Genomic DNA, 18,796 nt, shown 5'->3' with positions numbered 1-18,796 from the left:
TTGTAACCTGTCTCCCGGTGCTGTGGGGCTCCGGAGAGGCGGCCCTGTCCAGGTTTCTGGGTAACCAGTGGTTAAGTGTCAAGGTCTCCAGCGACTTGTCACCTTCCGATGGTTCCTAGTAGGACCTGACAGATCCTAGTAACACTTCCTGGGCAAAAACCCCCAATTAGTACCCAGAGCTATTTCTGAAGCAGGAGAGCTCACACACTTGAGAAAGCACAGCCGGCCTCCTCTGCCCATCACAGAGCACCTCCCTCCGTCCCAAGGAGGCCCAGGAGACAAAACACTGGCCAAAGCAGCCCAGGCCGAAGGAGATTCCCTAACCTGGGTGCGACTCTGCAGATGTTCCTCCCAGCGGCTGCAGGCCTGGGAAGCCCAGGACAGACACCTCCAGGTCTGCTTGCTTCAGGGAGGCTGAGACACCTTGTCCCACTCAGGAGCTCAGCCTCCGTTGTCTGGTTAAAAATAAGCGGCCTCACGGCCTGTCACTCCTGAAAGCACTCATTAATGCTTCTGTAAAGGGTAGAGCCTGAGGCTCTGGGGGGCTGACAGGAATTAAGAGTTTTGATCCCGCTGTGGCAGGCAGGCCACGCCCCATTCTATGTTTATCCCATCCCTTCCTCTTATCCTTTGAAGGGTGATCTACTAGTGAGAAGGGACTCCAGGAGAAGCACGCGGACCTCAGTCAACCCAGGCTGGTTAACCAGGCAGCAAACCCCCTTCCGCCCTCTCTGCAGACACAGCAAGCTTCCGAGGTTCCCCAGCCTCGAAGCAGAGGCCGCCTGGCTGGCTCTTCCTAGGTAAATGAGCCGGGTTTTTCCCTCTGCTTTCCCACCGCGGTCAAGCCACAGGGATGTCCCAGGCCCTTTACCTCAGGGAAAAATTGACAGAGACGCAGGGAAAAAAGAAAGGTGTCTAGGTCTTAGGTTCCCAAAGGCCTGAGTCTTTAAAGAAGAGAGAGGATTGAGGAAAGAATCAAAACGTTTGAGAGAAGTGGTGTTTGAGGAGCTAGGGCTCTCCCCTACCCAGCCCTGCTTCCCTCAGAGGGGGCAGGAGAGGGATGGAGGGGAGGGCCTGAGAGCTGAGAGGCCAAGGCAGCCTGGCCCTGCCTGTGGAGGAACAGTGCTCAGGGCCATAGAGTTGGGACCACAGCTGGAAGGCCAGGTCCTCACCCAGCCGCCCTCCGTAGGCATCCAGGGAGGCAGGAGCATGAGGGGGAAGGATGGGGCCCCCCGGAGCAGGAGGGACAGGCGTGGAGGGCACTCTCGTTACAGTACGATTAAAAAGTGCAGATTCCACGTCCTCAGAGTTTCTGCCTCAGGAATAACTGGGCCCAGCGAGCCCATCAGCTGTGCCCACTGACAGACGAGGCCGTGGGTCCCGTGGCACTGACCCCACACGCTCCCAGGCCAGCGGCCTGCCGCCCCAGCAGTGCGCTGGGGAAGCAGAAGGCCAGAGAAGGCCTCGTCTATGCAAATAAAAGCATGCCAGGACCCGTTCAGGTGTCTGAGTGCAGACTCAACACTCACAGGGTAGATAGCACTGCTCACTGTGCCGCTTCCACCCAACCACCTCCAGGGCCCTGTGTGCTCGTGGATAAAGCAGAGGAAGGCAGGGCAGGCAGGAGTGGAGTGGGAGAGGGCACGGGCGTGCAGGCTTTGTAGTGGCTGTGACCCCTCTTTGGCTGGAAACAGATCTCACCCCAACCGCAACACAACCTACCAGAGTACCCCATGCCCCTGAAACCAACACAGCCCCAAGCCGGGCGATCACATGCCTGCCCTGAGATATCTATGCGCACACTGAGAAAGAGAGATCTTTTTTTCCAGTAGGGTTGCTGCACAGGGGAATGTGAATCTGGGACACCAGTAGACCCCTCCCTGCCACACAGACAGGCTGTCTGCAAATGAGGTCACAGATGAGAAATTAAGGAGAGGGAAGAAGTAAAGGTTGGAGGGGAGTGGGGAGAGGAGAAAAAAAGAGGGAGAGGGAAGAGAGGAAAGGTGGAGAGGGGAGCTGTGCCACACTCCCACCCCTGATACCCTTCTTCCTGAAGCTCTTCCTACATCTGAGGAGCTGTTCCAGAAGCCTTCTCAGCTTCGCTGCCAGATAAAGTCTCATGTTTGTTGATGCTAGTTTCCACTGGGTTTCTGGATGTCATTTACATCCTCAGAATCCTGATGAACACAGAAATGACTCCAGGACTTATTTGCCCCATCCTCCCCCTGGGGCTGTTTTGCATTTCTGTAGTTAGAGGGGCAAGGGCCAGAAACTGTCAGGGTTATTCTTCTTGAGACTCTAAAGAAGACATGGTGGGTGATGGTATCAATCTGGTTAAACTGTTCAAGAGTGAATCCACAAGACGCTGGACATACTGGCTGCTATGGGGCCCAGGTGATGGGAGCAGCTCAGGACCGGGAGAGGATCCAGAACTGGCACCCTGGGCACTTCTGTGATGGACAGTGGCCCCAGCGAGGCACCTCTCAACAGCTTTGCCGGCAGTTAGTAGTGGGGAGACCAAGGGGGGCCAAAGCAGAAAGCGGGCCGAGGCAGCGGGCATAGTGACTACAGTTATCACCCTTGTTTGGGGGGCTAACCACTCAGAAACCCCCAAAATAACCAGCAAAGAGTTTGAGGATAACCAGTTTCTGGCTAATGAGGTTCCTGCTCTAAATAGGAAATGTAGCCTTACTTGCAGGTGCAGGCTGGTGAAGTAGACTGTTCAGGTTACATAAGTAACAACACAACTCAATATTGGATTTGGGGGGCTTGTGCTGCTATCAGTGAACTTAGGTCGTTGAGAGTAGCATGCATCCCAGCAGCTGTACCAGTGACTCACAGGGTTTTCAGACTGGTGCTGCTGGGGGAGCAGTGACCACCCCAGACCGGAGCTGGGTCAGTCTCCTCGAGGGAGGAAGCAACTCCCGATCACTTCAAGGGTACAACAGAACAGAGCCCCAGGGTTTCACTCTCAGCTCCAATCAATCACAAGACAGACACCCCAGCAAACCACAGCCTCTGGTGGCTCCCCAGCCTGCAGAACTAAATTAGAAGCCCCCAAGGCCTGTGGAGCCCGGCTGGAGGTGAATGTTCTAAGAGCCTAGCTGCTTTTTCAGACACGTCTTCACGTAAAGATGCTCACAGCATCATCACTGTCTGTCACAAGAAGCATGAACAGAATGTGTATTCTGAGCCTCAGCAAAGGCCATGGGGCCGGGGGGCCAGAGTGTCTCATGATGTCCCCCTCCAAAGACACACGACGTGTTCCCGCGCCCTGGGACTTCCGAGCCTCCAGGTGAACGGCAGCGACTCAGAGGTGAGCGATTCCCATCGTGCTGGGGCTGCAGCGAGAGGCTGGTACAGATCAGTATTCTAGTCACTCTGGACACATCCTCAATTTTTCTCCCAAAGGGTAGAAATACCATTTTGCTGATTCTTAAAGACCCTCCAGTCTGTCCTCTCCCTGCATACATACATAGGACATGAAAGATTCAGCCTGAGGTAAAACAGAAGGGACCTCTTCCAGAAAACGGAGCCGAAGGTTTGAGACAAAAGCCCAGATGTGTGGGGAAACCAAGGGAACTGTCACTCCCCACACAGCCCAGGTGCACATCTACCCACAGGGTCCCGGGCCAGGTGCCCGCAACTCTGAAGAGACCCGAGGCACGCCAAGACCCCGCTGGTCACCCCCGGTGCCCACCTCTTGGTCAGAGACATGAGGAGAGGGGTTTGGAGGTGAGAATGGGATCTGGCTCCCAGCACTCTCCAGCCAGAGGAGGTAGGGCCCCCCACACACTGTCACACGGGTCCCCTGGCGGCAGAGACCTGAGGCAACCCAAGCAAATGTGAAGAGTGACGAGGTCTGTGGCGCCATCTTCATGGAGCCTGTGCAGGGGCTCCCACAGGCCTCTGCGGAGGCCACCCCCCGAAAGAGAAGACCAGAACTGACATGCAAGAGGCAGCATGCGTGTGCAGCTATGCTACTGCAGAAAGTAACAGAGAAACTGCTTACCTGCCGGGCCTCTGAGTCTCCTCCGTACAGGCTGTGGTTGCCCAGGGACAGAAGCCACCGTTGGCACAGAGCACAGGAGCGGGGGTCTCTGGAACTTCCCCAAGTTACACCCCAGGCCTCCAAGCCCAGCAACACTGGTGCCAGTGGAAAGAGAGCAGGTAGACACAAGCCTGGCTGCTGCCCTCTTCTATGATGTACAGGGGTGACTTCCCAAGAAAGAAAGTGAGGTTGTGGGGAATTAGCACATCAGGGGCCCCCAGGACGCATGTCTCTGGGGTCGCCTGCCTTTGCTTCTTCCCCTCCCACGTGGACGCTAGGCTTGGTCCTGTGACTCGGGGGGTCCGGCTGAGCACCAGCAGTGGCTCCGGAAGCAGGGCCTCGTCCTCGTGGTAGGCGGCTGCTACGTCGTGGAGAAGCTCGGCTCCACAAGTCACCGTGCAGACGCCGTGGAGAGAAACCTGGGAGGGTGAGAAGCCTCTGGTCCTTTCCAGTGGAGCCAAGCTCCCAACTGAGAGCGGGCTCGGCAGCGGGTCAGCCACGGGGAGCAGAGCCGCCCAGCTGAAGCCTGTCAACCACGGAATCACGGGAAACAATAGAGTGTTGTTTTAAGACTAAGTTTGGAGGTGGCGTCTCACCCAAGCGGTAGATAACTCAAACAAAGGAACCGAAGCATGGTCCCCCCACCAGAGGAGAGGAATCTTACCCATTCACCCCAAGAGAATGACTTACTCCTGGGGCCTCAATCAACAGCCCAAGAACACAAGTCAGCAGCAAGTGTTAATGAAGCCACAGTGTGGGTTCCCATCTACCCAGGTCAGCTTTGCTCCACCTGGGAAGAAATCCTGTTTCTGTCCACCAACAGAAACCAACAACGCCGCTCTGGCCATCTTGTGGAAGGAGGCAGGCTTTGCTGAACAAGCTGAATGCAGCCAGTCAACGAAGCCAAGCCCTCGGCTGGGAGTGGTTAAGTAGATTTGTGAGATTTTTAATAGGCGTGGTGGACAGTACAGAGGCGATGTCACAAGACAGTCAGTGAATCGTTGCCTAGCAGGCACAGATAACCTTCCCTTCGATTCCCAGCCTTACAGCTCTCAGAGCACTTTCACATCCCTTATCTTACTTAATTAAAACAACAACCCAGCCAGGTGGGCAGGGCAGGATTTGTTATCCTCTTTGCATAGAAAAGAGCTTATGCGATGCAAGGGTCCCATTGAGTGGAAGTTCAACCCCCGGGGCCCCTGAGCCTGGTGAACGGGACTGGGTGCAGGGTGGGTGCCCAGGAACACAGGTGAATGGGAGGGGTGCCCTTCGGCTGGACAACATGTGTAGAAGCCCTGTCCTGGGAGGCAGCCTGGGGCAGGAGGGACAAGTCTTTCAGAGCATTTCTCAGTGCAGCCCTAGGACTCCCTGCCTCAGAATCCCTGGGGACACTTGCTGATACTATAGATTGCCAGACAGGGAGTGAGCCTAGGAATCTATATTTTAAGATGCTCCTGAGGGTCGACTGTATGTGGACGCCATTGCTACAGAAGCCCCGTTGCCAAACAGTCTAGTTGTCAAGTTGCTTGACTGATGGGCACTCGTGGTCTAGCGCTCTTGCTAGCTCTCTCGTCTTCACCAAGGTGAAGTTTTGGAAGGATGTGTAACATTTGGACATGTAGAGAAGATGGGGCATAAAGAATTGGAGGCACTAAGAAAAAAAGTAGGGATGGGCAGTTCAACCCCACTCTATCCCGTGTTGCATAACCATTATCAAACAGCATCATTATGAAGTGAAAACACAGTAAAGGGACTGGAAACACTAACAGGGGCTGGGTAATAACATTCTCCAGGGATGGCCTTGCTTGGATTTGGTGTCCTGTTTCTTGGAGGTGAGGAAATGTCATGGCTGCACGGGGGCACAGGCAGAGAGATGCCTCTGTCCTGGGATCTTAGGGCCCACCTGGAGTCAGAGAGCAGAGCCCTGAGCTGACAACCTGCCCCAGTGAGGACAGCAAGCTTCCTGGATGTCCTGGCATTGGATCACCTGGGAGGGACCCCTCATCCCTCCATCTCCTCCATCCCCATGCAGGCGGGTTCTGCCAACAGAAATGGCAGGGAGAACGCTCCAAGCTCCCACCAGGCTGAGCAAGTTGGTTGGGGGTCGGGGGGAGGTCCACTTCTCTTCCCACCACAACTAATTGGGGGGTGGGGGAGAGAGGGGAAAGACACACGGGCTGAGATCCATTTTTTATTTTTATCACCCTTTCCGACTCTTTGTGATAGAATCTGAGCCACTTCTGTTGTGTATCAGGAAGAAATGTGCTGCCTAAGTGTGTTTGTAATTAGACCCAGGTAATTCGATCTTTCATAATCAGCACGTTTCTCCCTCCAGCTCACTACGCCCTGCTTCTGACACCACTCTATTTTCATCCCGGCCCCCGTCCCAGGCAGGGATGCCTTAAAGGGGCCCACTGGCTTGTCATCTTCTCCCTTTCTCTCCAAATGGCCTGACTGGCCCACATGGGCCTTCTCAAGCAAGGGCTCTGAGGGGCCCGAGGAGCAGATTCTGAGAAAGGGTGTCATTTGGGAGTCTGGACAGTGGAAAGGCCCAGCCCACTCACCCTCTGGCTCAGCAGAGCCCAGCCTAGACCCTCCTACCTGGGGGGGGGGGAGGAGAGACAATCTCCCCAACGCCAAAAATGATGAGAGTATCTCTTCCACCCTGGCTGTCCTCTCAAGTGGGTGCAGAGAGGACGGGAAAGTGTCCTTGGTGACGGTGTTGTCGGTGTCATCATGACTCCAGGACTCCTGACCAGGGCCGCTACCCTCCTGGGCTCCAGCCCCACCTTCAGCCAGTGCCTGCCAGGTCGGGGCAGGGAGGAGGCTCAGAGGGGCTGAAGGAAGCGTGATGGATGAGGCACTTAAGGAACGAGGACCCCAGAGAGGGGAGAGAGATAAAAAAGCAAATTACAGTTTTTAAAACATTATTATTCTCATTTAAATAAGCAAACATGGTCACTGGAAAAATTTTCAAAAACCTCAGCACTCAAAAAGGAGAAAAAGAAAATTGCCCTTAATCCTACCATGCAGAGATCATTATTAGGAGGTATTTACTTATGGTTTTCTTTGCATATTATATCAGTCTTAATCCACAACCTCAAGTGGGTAAGAAATGTCCCGCTACTTTTCCATGAGTCGATTTCTGCAAGGATCCTGCCCCTGAAGTGGTAGAAATCTCAGTTCCGAGTCCCCACACCTACTTTCCTGGCCCTGAGCTAAATTCTGCGGACTGAAGGTGGGTGGTCCTCCCTGCACCAGCATCCACCACCGCTGTTCTCTCTGCTTCTGAAAGGTCAGCCCTGCAAGTCCCTGCTACACAGACCCTCATTCCCATCCAAAAGACGTCCTCAGGCACGTCCTGCCACTCTCATGGCCTCCTTGGAGCACTGGCACAGAAGCCCTCCTCTGTCTCCCAACCGCTGTAGAGCCAAAGGAAGCTAGCTGTGCCCCCTCCCCTGGCACTTCCACATATGCTAAGGTGAGCCTGCAGGAGTTATTCTACCACCTCGCACCCGGTGGGGCTGGGGGAGCCATCCACACTCTGGGGGCTTCTGCCTCCCTAGGGCTCTACCCAAGAAAGCTATCTATTATCTCCCTCTGCACCCTGTTCCCCAAAACCCTCTGCGTTTCTGTTCTCTGTTCCAAGGCAGAGAGCCCCTGCGCTCCCTTCTCAGGGACCCACCAGCATCTAAGGTCACCTCGTCTTCCCACCAGCTCTCTTCTCCTCACCTCCCTCCCGGCCGTGCCCCCAAATCAGGGAGATCTCTTCTAAGGGCTACCACATAAGGTTGAGCAGTGTGTGCACTGCACAAATGTGGCCTGCTGTGGGGTAGGGCACAACCAGAGGCTAAAATCTGCCCTTGCCCTGGCAAGCAGAAAGGCACCTTCTCACAATTCACCCACAGGTGCCCTATGCGCCAGCCACGGCCCTGCCTTTTCTCATCATGTCTTGTTCCAAACTTTATACCAAGGCCTAGACTTTTGGTACTCAAAAACCAGTAATTTGACTCCTCTGTTAAATCTGTCATCCCTTACCTGAGGCAGTTAATGTTGGGCAGTCTGACTGCCGTCTGCCTGCAAGCAAGGATCACAGGTGTTAGGGCACGCAGGAGGACGCCTTGGTCAGTGCTTGAGGACATATCTCACACACACACACACACACACACATGTGCACTCCCAGCTCCAAATGCTAGATTCAAATCTTCAGGGTTGAGACAGAACCTGCATTTTAAAAGCTCCCAGGTGATTGTGAAGGAGTTTGGGGAGAACGGGTACCATAAGGGGAAACAGACCCAGTCTCTGGAGAACACTACCCCACGGCCCAGCAACCCTTGTGGGGCAGTGCAGGACCCTCCCTTACTTGCCCGGGCCGGTGAACTCAGGACCCCACTGGGCTGGATGGGGGACTGTCATTTCTCAAATGCCCTTAACACCCCCATGCATCTTCCTGTTTTCCCTCTTTGGTTGCAGTTGAGAAAATCCACTCAACACTGTATCTGGGGGAGTGTCATTTTAAAGGCTTTCTCAAAGAAGGGCCAGATGATTCCCAGTCATCCAGCCCACTTCTCCCATCCAGCAGAGAGAGCCTGCAGGCAGCCTCCTTAGGGAGTGGTGGGAAAAGCCCCTTCCCCAGCAGTACTGAGGTGCAGGGACCACGCATGACTCTCCAGAAGAAACCTTCTCAGATGGAGACCCCCTAACTTCTGACCTGGGAGCCTGAGTCCCAGGGGAGGAACAGGTCAAATTTCTTGTACCTCAGCATCAAATGGCAATGCTAATGTCGTTTCTAATTTAGGTTTTAAAATGCCACTTAAAGGACAGCTTCATTTCTCTCACTTAAAACTTTTTTTTAAATAATCACATTTCCTCATGAATCAGGCCATGGGCATATTTGTCCCTCCCTCCCTGTGAAGAACTGACAGAGCAAAAAGGACATTCTCTCAGGTTTCTTCATGTGAAGCAGCACCTTCTTTAGCACCAATGTGCTGCTTCTTCAGTCAGGGGGCCTTTCTCTGGCCTGTCCCCACATCCATGGTCCCGTCTGCTCGTAGCCTCTGACCAGGATCCGGACCCTGTCACTCCCCGTGCTAGAATAACCAGCCAGGCTGAAAGGGGGAGCACAATGCGAGCCCACGTGCTGACGTCTGGACATTCCAACCTGTCTCAACGTCCTGTCAAACCCCTAGCAGAGGATGGAAGACTGAAACTAAATTGTTACTGCTTGCCTGCAGGGTTTGCTCCAGGATGACGTTCATTGTCTCCTTTACCCTTGTTTATATTTTCTCAGTAACGACCAAATACTACTTTTACAACCAGAATAAAAATCAAGGGGAATGAGTTTCATTTTAGAAAGGTCAGTGGGAGCCACTGTAGGTCACTGACTCTGACAGTTACCTAAGGATAACAGGTTCCCTCTGGTAGAGGAACATGTTCAGGATGGATCCAGCTGGGTTTACGGTGAGGCAATGAAGCTTAAGCTTCAGGGCCCCGCCCCCCCAGCTCACATTGACCTGTCGTGGGTTTATAAAATTTGCAAAAGCAACAGCTAAGACTATTGTTTTCCACTACGAATTCCCCCATCACACTTTTCCTCAGGTTGGGTGGCGCTGAAGGGAACGTGGAAACTTGGGCAATCCAGCTAAGAGGAGGCCAAGTTGGAGATACATTTCCTCCAAGTGTTAGTGCATGTAACTAAGTGGTTTCCAGTTACTGTAGAGGTAAGGTACCGCCAGCCCTCCACTGGGGATCCCAGGAGAACTCCCACCACTTCAGCTCACAGGTATCAGGACACGAAGGTGCAGGGTCAGAGGGGGGACCAGATATGGAGTTGTCACCAAACACCGGGTACCAAGGAATGTGATGATGGAAGGGAACTATGGTTTGAATCGTATGGCCCCAGAAGCCAGTCTGGATTGTTTTCCTGTACTTTGGATCTTGGTCAGCTTTTTCATTTATTTTGATTCTTTCTCATTCTAAATAATTATTTACTTTAAAACCTAATTTGGGGGCTTGCCTGGTGGCGCAGTGGTTGAGAGTCCGCCTGCCGGTGCAGGGGACGCGGGTTCGTGCCCCGGTCCGGGAAGATCCCACATGCCGCGGAGCGGCTGGGCCCGTGAGCCATGGCCGCTGAGCCTGCGCATCCGGAGCCTGTGCACCGCAAAAGGAGAGGCCACAACAGTGAGAGGCCCGCGCACCTCAAAAAAAACAAAAAAAAACTAATATTGTGCTGTATATTGAGATGCAGGAGCTGCAGGCTCCACAAAACCTGCATCTGCCCCTAAGGATGGACCACAGAGCACAGGGCAGGGCAGGGGGCTCAGCACCCGGGCCGAAGCAGCCCCCGCGGCAATGCCGACGGCAATGATAGGACACACGTGAACTTTATACCACTGACCACAAAAACAAAGCACTGGCTTTGAGGGGGTCTGGCTGGGACCCAGGGCTCTCTGCCCTTAGCCCAGACTCAGAACCCAAGGGTGCAACTCTCACCCTTGGAAGACTCTGAATCTGAGGCACCCAGTCAAAGCCATCAGTAAATAGCTGGAGACTGTCGGGGGGCGAGGCCAGAGAGGAAAGGTTACCAGGGGCTGGGGGCAAGGAGGGGGGGCTTCTGAGGAGAGGTGAGTCTGGCTAGGATTTCAACCTCTGGCAGCTGTCCCTTCCTTCAGGCCTCGAGTCCCAGGTGAAAGGTCACCAGTCCCAGCAGGGGACAGATGATGCTACCCTTGACCACGCTCTGAGCCCAACTCCGCAAAGCTGCATACATCCTGCCTGACGGGGCTCTTCTGACAGCCCGCCCACTGGCCTGCATGAGACATTTTTAGCTTGCGGCGCTTCCTACCAAGTCCTTCCTACCCCTCTCCTCTTAGAGGTGTCAGAACCGCACTGTTACCTGGAGGCTCTCCCAGTGTACTCCAGCTCCCACACCTTTTATCCTCAACAGGCATTTCTACCAGTAAATCTCTTGCATGTGCTTCTCAGAGGATCCAAACTGACACAGGACCAAACTGGATTTTTCCTCTTGCCATCATCAGAATAATTAAAGCTGATTATGAGACATTAACTTTCGCATTGGGTGATTCGATGATGTTTAATGCCGTACCCACGTGCCATCTAAAATAATCTTGCATCCCACTTGATGTATGCGTACCAGACCTTAGGCAATTCAATCCAAAAAGAGCCAGCTCTTCCTGAGTGAGTTCCTTTGCCCTGGCCTCACCACCAAGTCCCAGACATCTGCATGAAGTAGTTCTCCAACATGCCACAGATGGGGTGGGTTGGGGGGCCTCTTAATTGACTGAACATACCCCCACCCTGCCTTGCTGCCGGTCACCACTTCTGGGCCCCAGGCATCCCCTCTGGCTCTCAGTGTCCCTCCAAGTGTAACCTCACAGGCCAGGTACCCCCTGCCTTGATACAGGGACCAGAGGGCCCCAGCCAGAAGGCCAGGTACCCCTGAGCCTGGCTACTAATCTCAAACAACAGTCCTGTTCCTACATCCCACTCTTGGCCAGAGCAGTGGCCTGTTCCTTAGTGTGCAATGACCCTACTCTGACTCCACCCAACACCCAGTCGGGCCCAGGCAGCAGCAGGAGTGCAGGTTCACCTTCATGCAAACCCCTGTCCTTCCCACAGGAGGCTAGGTGATGGCGCCCGGGGGTGGCAATATGTCTCAGCAGCCTGCAAGCCTTGTGTCATTGGAACCCACTTGGCTGGAGGCCACACAGCTAGAGGGACTCAGAAAGGCAGGCGAGGTCACATGTCACTGAAACCAAAGAGAAGGATGTTGAGGCACTAACCAGTGAGACTTTGTCCAAAAAATGCCCAGAGTCACCCCATCACCAGAGTCAGAGCCAGCACCCACAGCCTGCACATCCAGGTCCCAGGCAGCCCGTGAATCATGTCACTGACTCTCCATCTCACCCCCTGACCTTAAGAGACCCACAGGCCCGTGGGATCAGAGGACAGAGGTGGAGATGCCCTTTCTGGGATTGGAGACCTTTTGTGAGCTCTTTCCTTCCAGAACCGTCTCTCCCTCATACCCCATCCTTTCTCCAGTTTTCCTTGCTTCACAAACCAGACTGCAACCCCTCGAAAGCCCTGGCATGACCATTCTCCAAACCCACTGCTGTCTGCTTCCATTTGGAAAATCACTTCATTTCAGAGCCTGGGCTTGGCCTACTTGCTATTCAGTTCTTAAAATGGACATTCTAAAATGCAACCTTCAGTCACAAATCACTATGGTTGCCAAAGCCATCTGTACCAAACAAAAACGAAAACAAACAACAAAAAACACACACAAACCCAAACAAAACAAAACAAAAACATTGCCAAGGGTGATGGTTAAAATAAAAGTCTGCAAGCAAGGGCATCACCAGCGTTCACAGAGGATGTGGAGACCACTCCACAGTGGTTGAATACTCACAGTACACAGGGAAACCAACACCAGCAGCAATGAACTCCAACCTCAGACAGCAACACTTCACCCTTGATCTTCACCCCAGCCTCTTGGTGATGCTGAGTGCTTTAATAATAATTCCCCTAGTGAGCAGAAGAAATAAAAATAGCTTTACCAGGCACCAAGGGCCGGTGCAACAGTTTATGAAATCCTGGGGCTGTAATGCTTGCAGTCTCCCAAGTTTCCATTTAACAGCTAACAAATGGCCCCATCGCAGCAGGAAAGGCACCCTTGCCTCGCCTCGCTTGGTCTCTCCGCAGACAGGCCAGCAGGGAGGGAGCGTGTGTCACTCAGCGACCACGTAATGGGGAAGAGGTCCCGCAGGGATCCCAGCCCTGTGACCTCTGCCTGTCAAAGCCAACCTCCAAGCCCCTTTATAATCTTTCCCGAGACTTAAATGTATGGGTACACAAAGCTTCCTAATGGAAGGTCGCTCTGGCTTGTGTAAAGAGCTGTGTAAACTTCATCTCTGCATTTACTCAGCACCAACCTTGTTTAATTTCCTGCCTGGGGATGTTCAGGGAACGTGACCATCCTCTCTGAACATCTTTTGGAAAGGAAACAGTGCCCTCCCACTTTGGGACCAAAGGACCCCCTAAAAAGGGCAAGATACCTCCTCCAACTTTACCAACAGGAAAGGCAGTTTGACCACACTCTCTGTTAAGTTTCTCACTAGCAAAAGCAGCTTAAGACTGAGTAGATGAGTACAGACTGCCAAGTCTGAGGCTCCATGGCACCCTGACCCAGCCGTGTGACCTTGGCAGGTGACACCAGTTCTCGGGGTGGCAGCTTCCTCCTTGGGAAAATGGAGGTGCTAGCGTGTTTGTCTCACAGGTTGTTGTGAGCAGCAAGTGCTTGGCCTTCGGAAAGAGGTGTGAACCGTGGCTACTAGAACTGCTCTAAATTGGAGGTGGCCCACGGTAGTGGTTCAGTGCGGACTCTGGAACCCAATGCCCAGGTTCAAGTCCCAGTTCCTCCATTCACAGGCTGCAAGGCCTGCAAAATGCAAAATGATGATGAAAAGCAGCAGCTCTGAGGAAGGAATGCACATCGCCAGGGACCCCAGGTGCAGAGATTTCCCTGCCCCACCAGGAGCAATGGAGCTGCAGCAACCCTCCATCCACACCAAGCCCTCTGCAGACACCCCCTGCTCTTTGCCCACTTCCTGAATGATCACAGCACAATTTTGGAACCCAAAATCACTTACCATAAACCCTTACTTTATAGCCCAAAAGGCTGAGGCCTGGCCCAGATTCCACTTAGGACCTCCCAGCTGAGGCACCCAGCCTTCCTGCCACTGCCTGGTTGTCTTCCCTGACCTCATGAGCAGGGTGGAGAGGAAGCCAGGGGTCGGCAGGGCCACCATGACTCCCCACACAAACATATGGAGGAAGTTCCAGGCCAAACCACAAACTAAGCTACAAACCAAAAATATTTTGATGTTTTTCCTCATTTTATATTTTTCAGATGGGCACAATCTTTAATGAAAAAGAAAATTTTAATTTTGTTGTACCTTAAAAAAACAAACAAAAAACCCAAGACCCAGAGAGTTACTGACAGCAGGGGCTTCACCTGGATAAAATCCCCTCCATCCAATCCACATGCTGCCTCTCCCCTTGGCTGACAGTGTCCCTGAGGAAGCTTTTTCCGGTTTCACATAATGTCCCTGAGATCCTGCTGGCTGAGTAAAATGCTATCCCAAATAGCTCAGGCCTTCAGAGAAAGGGACTCTACTCCTTGCCTGAGCAGCCCACATCCACGGCTGCTGCATCACTGTTAACATGGAGGCTGTCCTGTGCCGACATGGATAAACCTTGCCCCTCTCGGAGCCAGCTTTCCCATCTGGAAAATGAGAAGTTGGCCTAAGCAGCGGCCGGGCACAGGGGCTCAGGGCCCTATGCCCTTGGAGCACATTGGGCAGCGCCCCAGGACCAAGGTGGGCAGATGGGGTCATGCTAAGTCCTGCCAGGTCCCGCTCTCCACCTCACACCCACACCCACCCCCATGCTCAGGGAGGCTCCCCACAGGCCTTGTCCATGGAACTGCAGGAAAACACTGCAGGAGGGTCTCCGGAGCATTTCTTCACCTCACTTAGCAAGCAGTCAAACCCTCTGTAGGGTCAGGACAGGCCCACAATTCAGTGTTATACAAAGAGCTCGCAGAGGTGTTTCTCCTGGGCTGAGCTGGGCTTTGTGGGAATGCGCTCTGGCCGAGGATGGCCTTGCACACCTTGCTTGCTCTTGTTAAGCCTGTGGGCAGGTGCGAGGTGCAGTGGGGAAGAGGCGAATAACGAACTCATCTTCCCACAGGTTCCTGCAGCCAGTGCTCACCAAGCTCTCCCATATCCTGTACCCCTTGATGGGGGAAGGAGGTGTGGGGGAGGGAGACAAGGCTGTGACCTTGGCTGACCCTGTAGGGGTCTCAGAGCTGGGACTAGGGTGCAAAATGGAAGGAGGCACACTCCCTCCTGACTCTACACTTGCAGAACCTTGAGGGCGATTGCCTCCTTTAGCTTCGTGCCAGACCATGACAGTCCAGGGCAGTCGGTGCTTCTTGAACAGTGCAGGGGCTGCGGTGGCCAGGCCACTGGTTCCCATTCTAATCTGGGGGGCTTGGAAAACTTCGCAAAGGAAGTGAAGAGTGTGGACTCCTGGAAAGGAGATACCCCTTGGTTCTGCTGACTGCTCACCCCTGTCCTGGCCACCAAGCCTTTGCCAGGGCTGCCAAGGGCAGGTGGGCCATTGCCAGCATCACGTCTTCCTCTTGCCCTCTGTGCCTGAGCAGAACAGGCCAAGGGCGCTGATAAAGTGAGCTCATGGTGGGGAAGCACATGTGTCCTCAGCTAGAGAGGAGCCTGGGCCCACGGAACCAGCCCCAGCTTGTCTGGGAGCCCTCTGCCCTTACCCAGGGCCTCCCTGCCCTCCCCAAACTACAGTCTTGGGACTCGGAGCCAACCAGGCTGTGCCTGGAAGGAGAATGTCCACGAGAACAAACACAGGTATCCATGCCTATCTAAGCCTGGTCTCTGAACCGGTTGGCTGTCCTTATTGTCTCTTATTTTGCGTGTGTCTCTATTCTCAGGTCTGTAATCGTCTCTTTGTCTGTCTGTCTTTCCATGACCCTGTGTTTTTCCTCCCTCCCTCTCTGTGTGTCCTTCTGTCCGAGAGTGATGTGACGACAGGCGCGGCGGGGGTGGGGGGGGGTGCATACCTGTCCTCTCTCGCTCTCATTGGTTCGCAGCCGCTCCCCGGGGACAGCCGCCGCCAGTCCCGCCCCCCTCCAACCTCCAACCCCCCCCCCCACCCCCCGCCCTGGACCTGAGCGCGCGGGGCGCCTCAGAGCTCAGTCTCCAGCTCGAGACAGGAGCGCAGCAGCCGAAGCCAGCGGGGACAGGTTCTCCGCACACCCGGCATCTCAACAGGGACTCGAGGCTGCAGAATTGCTCTGAGACTCAGCGGCAGCAGCGCGGGAGGACGCGAAGGACTCCGAGGACTCCCTTTCTGCGCCCTAAGTGCACTCGGCTTCTGGCGGCGCCCAGCAGGGATCCCGAGCTGCGGTCACACTCACCACTCAGCTTTCGCCGCCGCTGTAGCCCAGGGGCGCCCCGGAGCCCGGAGCTCACCGGAGCTGGGGTCCGAGCTGAGAGGGCGGCCGTAAACCCGGGTCGCTGATTCGGGACCGCGGGTTGCGACGGCGAAAAACCCGAAAAGTCCGGGGTTCGCGGGCGCCGAGCCGTCCAGCTCCGAACCGTGGGGTCCACCACCCCACGGGGAGGGCAGCTGAGCGCGGCTGGCTACGGAGCGGCGGCGGCCCGGGGGCTCCGCGGTTCCGGCGACCCCGCAGGCACCTGGCTCACGGTCAGTCACCCGTAGCGGGAAGAGCAGGGCACGCCATGGAAGCGCGGGGCGGCGCCGGGCGGCGCAAAGCGAAGTGAGGCGGTCGGGCCGGGGTCGGCGGCCCCGCGGGCCATGTACGGCGACGTGTTCAACGCCACGGGCGGCCCCGAAGCGGCGGTAGGCGGCGCGCTGGCCCTGGCAACCACGGTCAAGGCGGAGGGCGCTTTGCCGCTGGAGCTAGCTACCGCGCGCGGGATGCGGGACGGCGCGGCCGCCAAGCCCGACCTGCCTACCTACCTGCTGCTCTTCTTCCTGCTGCTGCTCTCCGTGGCGCTCGTCGTCCTCTTCATCGGCTGCCAGCTGCGCCACTCGGCCTTCGCCGCGCTGCCCCACGACCGCTCGCTGCGGGACGCCCGCGCGCCCTGGAAGATGCGGCCGGTGTAGCGGCGGAGCCAGCCACGCCGGCAGGCGCCCGGGGCCGGTCTCGCCACCAGCAGTCGGTGTGAGCCAGGCAGGGTGCATCTGACGCCCCTGGGAACACTGCGCCCTGACCCCAACACCCTTCCCGCCCTCGAGCAGCACCCTCGGCGTCAAGGGAGTAGGAGGCGTTAGGAGGCTGTAGAAGGTCCCGATCCTCGTGGCTGCAGGGAACTAAGGTTCTGCTTCCCTGGAGGACTCTGTCTTCCCTGGACAGCGGGCCCAGCTGAAGGGGGGGGGGGCGGGGACGGGCAGGGGGTGCCTTCCTGCAAGACGGCGCTCCTGCCCGTACAAGGGAGCCTTTCTCGCCGCGCGCTGACTTCCCTACTTTGCATACCCAAGGGGCAGGCGCTGTGAGCGCGCAACTACCCGAGCGCGCAGCCAGCCCGGAGCTGCCTGTCCGGAGTCTCCGGCCCTGCAGCCGTCTTCTTACGGCTATTACCACCTCTCCCACTCTTTGCACCGAGAGTCCCACTAGGATCTGAGTGTGAACTCAGCCGGACTTGGGAATGATGGCTCTCGGAAGCTTCGTCCCCTGGGGAAGGAGGGGACTCGAGTTTCAATGGGTCCCGCCCGGGTCTGAGGACCCAGTTTCTCTGCCCGCACGCGCAAAGGGGAAGCCGGTCTAGAGGCGCAGGGTCCCACCTGCAGCACCCTGTGGTCAGGAAACAGTGTCCTCCATCTCCAGAGGCCGCATTTCTACAATAAAACCTCACCGAATTAGACCCAGTGCTGACGACGCTCTGGTCATTGGTTGCGCCACTTGGGAAAGGGGGATAAAGGGCAGGGCGATCCTGAGCTGAGGCTGAGACCCAAGCGCAGCGCGCCTCCCACCTCCCTGTGGCCCAGGTCAGTTTTAATGATGCTTGCTCCTCTCCAGCTCCACCTTTCCCCAGGGTCAGTCAGTTACTTGCTCTGGCAAGTGTCTTCCGAGTGGGTCTCAAAGAGGAATTGCTGCCTCAGCTGCTGAAAAAAAAAAAAAAAATTCCCTCTTATAGGGCTCCATGGAGACCTTCCCTGTGGGGTGGTTCCTCCCACCCGGCATCCACTCCGTCGCTCTCAGAGCCTCTCTGGGCCTGAGCCCTTCCAGGAGCCTTTTCTGGACCAGAACCACCTGGTGAAGGAAGGGCCTGAGGGTCAGGCAACGGGGGCAGCTGCTCAGCACTTCTGCCCGAGGTAGACAGGGAGGCCAGCTCTGGAAAACACAGCAGGAAAGCAATGGATGAATAAGCCCCAGCTTGGAGGAGCAGATTTCAAAGAACCTGAGAGGGAATAGAAAGAATTGTGATAACCTTGACCATTTTCAAAGTTAATTTAATTCTAGGGAGAATTCTTTATGGTGGGTTTAAAAGTTTCAGGAGTCGCCTGGCTCATTAGGACACCGGAGCTTAGAGAATGTTTGACTTAAAGGAGATTTGGTAGATTATCTAATCGAGTAGTTTTAAACCATTTAGGGGTCACTCCGATTTTGAGAATCTGAAGAATACTAAGGACGCCTGTCAGGCAAAATGCATACAGGCACACAGTGCTACAAACTTTTTGTGAGGGTTGACACTGAAACCCATCTAAGGACCCCAGCTGAGGCTGGGAAAAGACTTGCTACGGCTCCAGTCTCAGGCTAAGGGCTCCTCACCACCACTTCTCCTCAGCCAGTGCCCAAGATCCCCTCCTGCTCCTATCCCATGAAGCAGCAGAGATGAGCAGCTGACAGTTCATCTTGGGCTTGATTACCCATGCCTTGGAGAGCTAACACCAACCAAGCCCTAATGGAGCTAATTCTATGATAACCTCACAGAACAGTTTGGTTTTTAGAAATGTAGCCAAACCTTCCTAGCCTATAGTAATGGTAACTCAGCTAATCCATGTGACCCTTGGTTGCAGAGAAGACAAAATGGAATAAATTTTAAGGAGGTATGAGAGCCCTGGCTGGCATAATGAAATCACACACTGCTGATATGCGGGACCCTCCAG

At 55.1% G+C, this 18,796-nt stretch overlaps 1 protein-coding gene across 1 annotated transcript; it reads left to right on the top strand.

Moving 5' to 3' along the window:
* The first annotated feature begins 16,480 nt into the window (after window positions 1-16,480).
* On the top strand, window positions 16,481-16,792 carry SMIM32 (small integral membrane protein 32). The gene has a single exon (XM_065875680.1). It carries the CDS (start codon window positions 16,481-16,483, stop codon window positions 16,790-16,792), a length of 312 nt encoding a protein of 103 aa, XP_065731752.1.
* The last annotated feature ends 2,004 nt before the right edge of the window (window positions 16,793-18,796 follow it).

The sequence above is a fragment of the Phocoena phocoena genome, chromosome 3, assembly GCF_963924675.1.
Source record: "Phocoena phocoena chromosome 3, mPhoPho1.1, whole genome shotgun sequence".
In the NCBI taxonomy this organism is placed as follows: domain Eukaryota; kingdom Metazoa; phylum Chordata; class Mammalia; order Artiodactyla; family Phocoenidae; genus Phocoena; species Phocoena phocoena.
The sequence above is the reverse complement of the archived record's forward strand: the minus strand, read 5'-3'. Positions and strand labels throughout refer to the sequence as shown.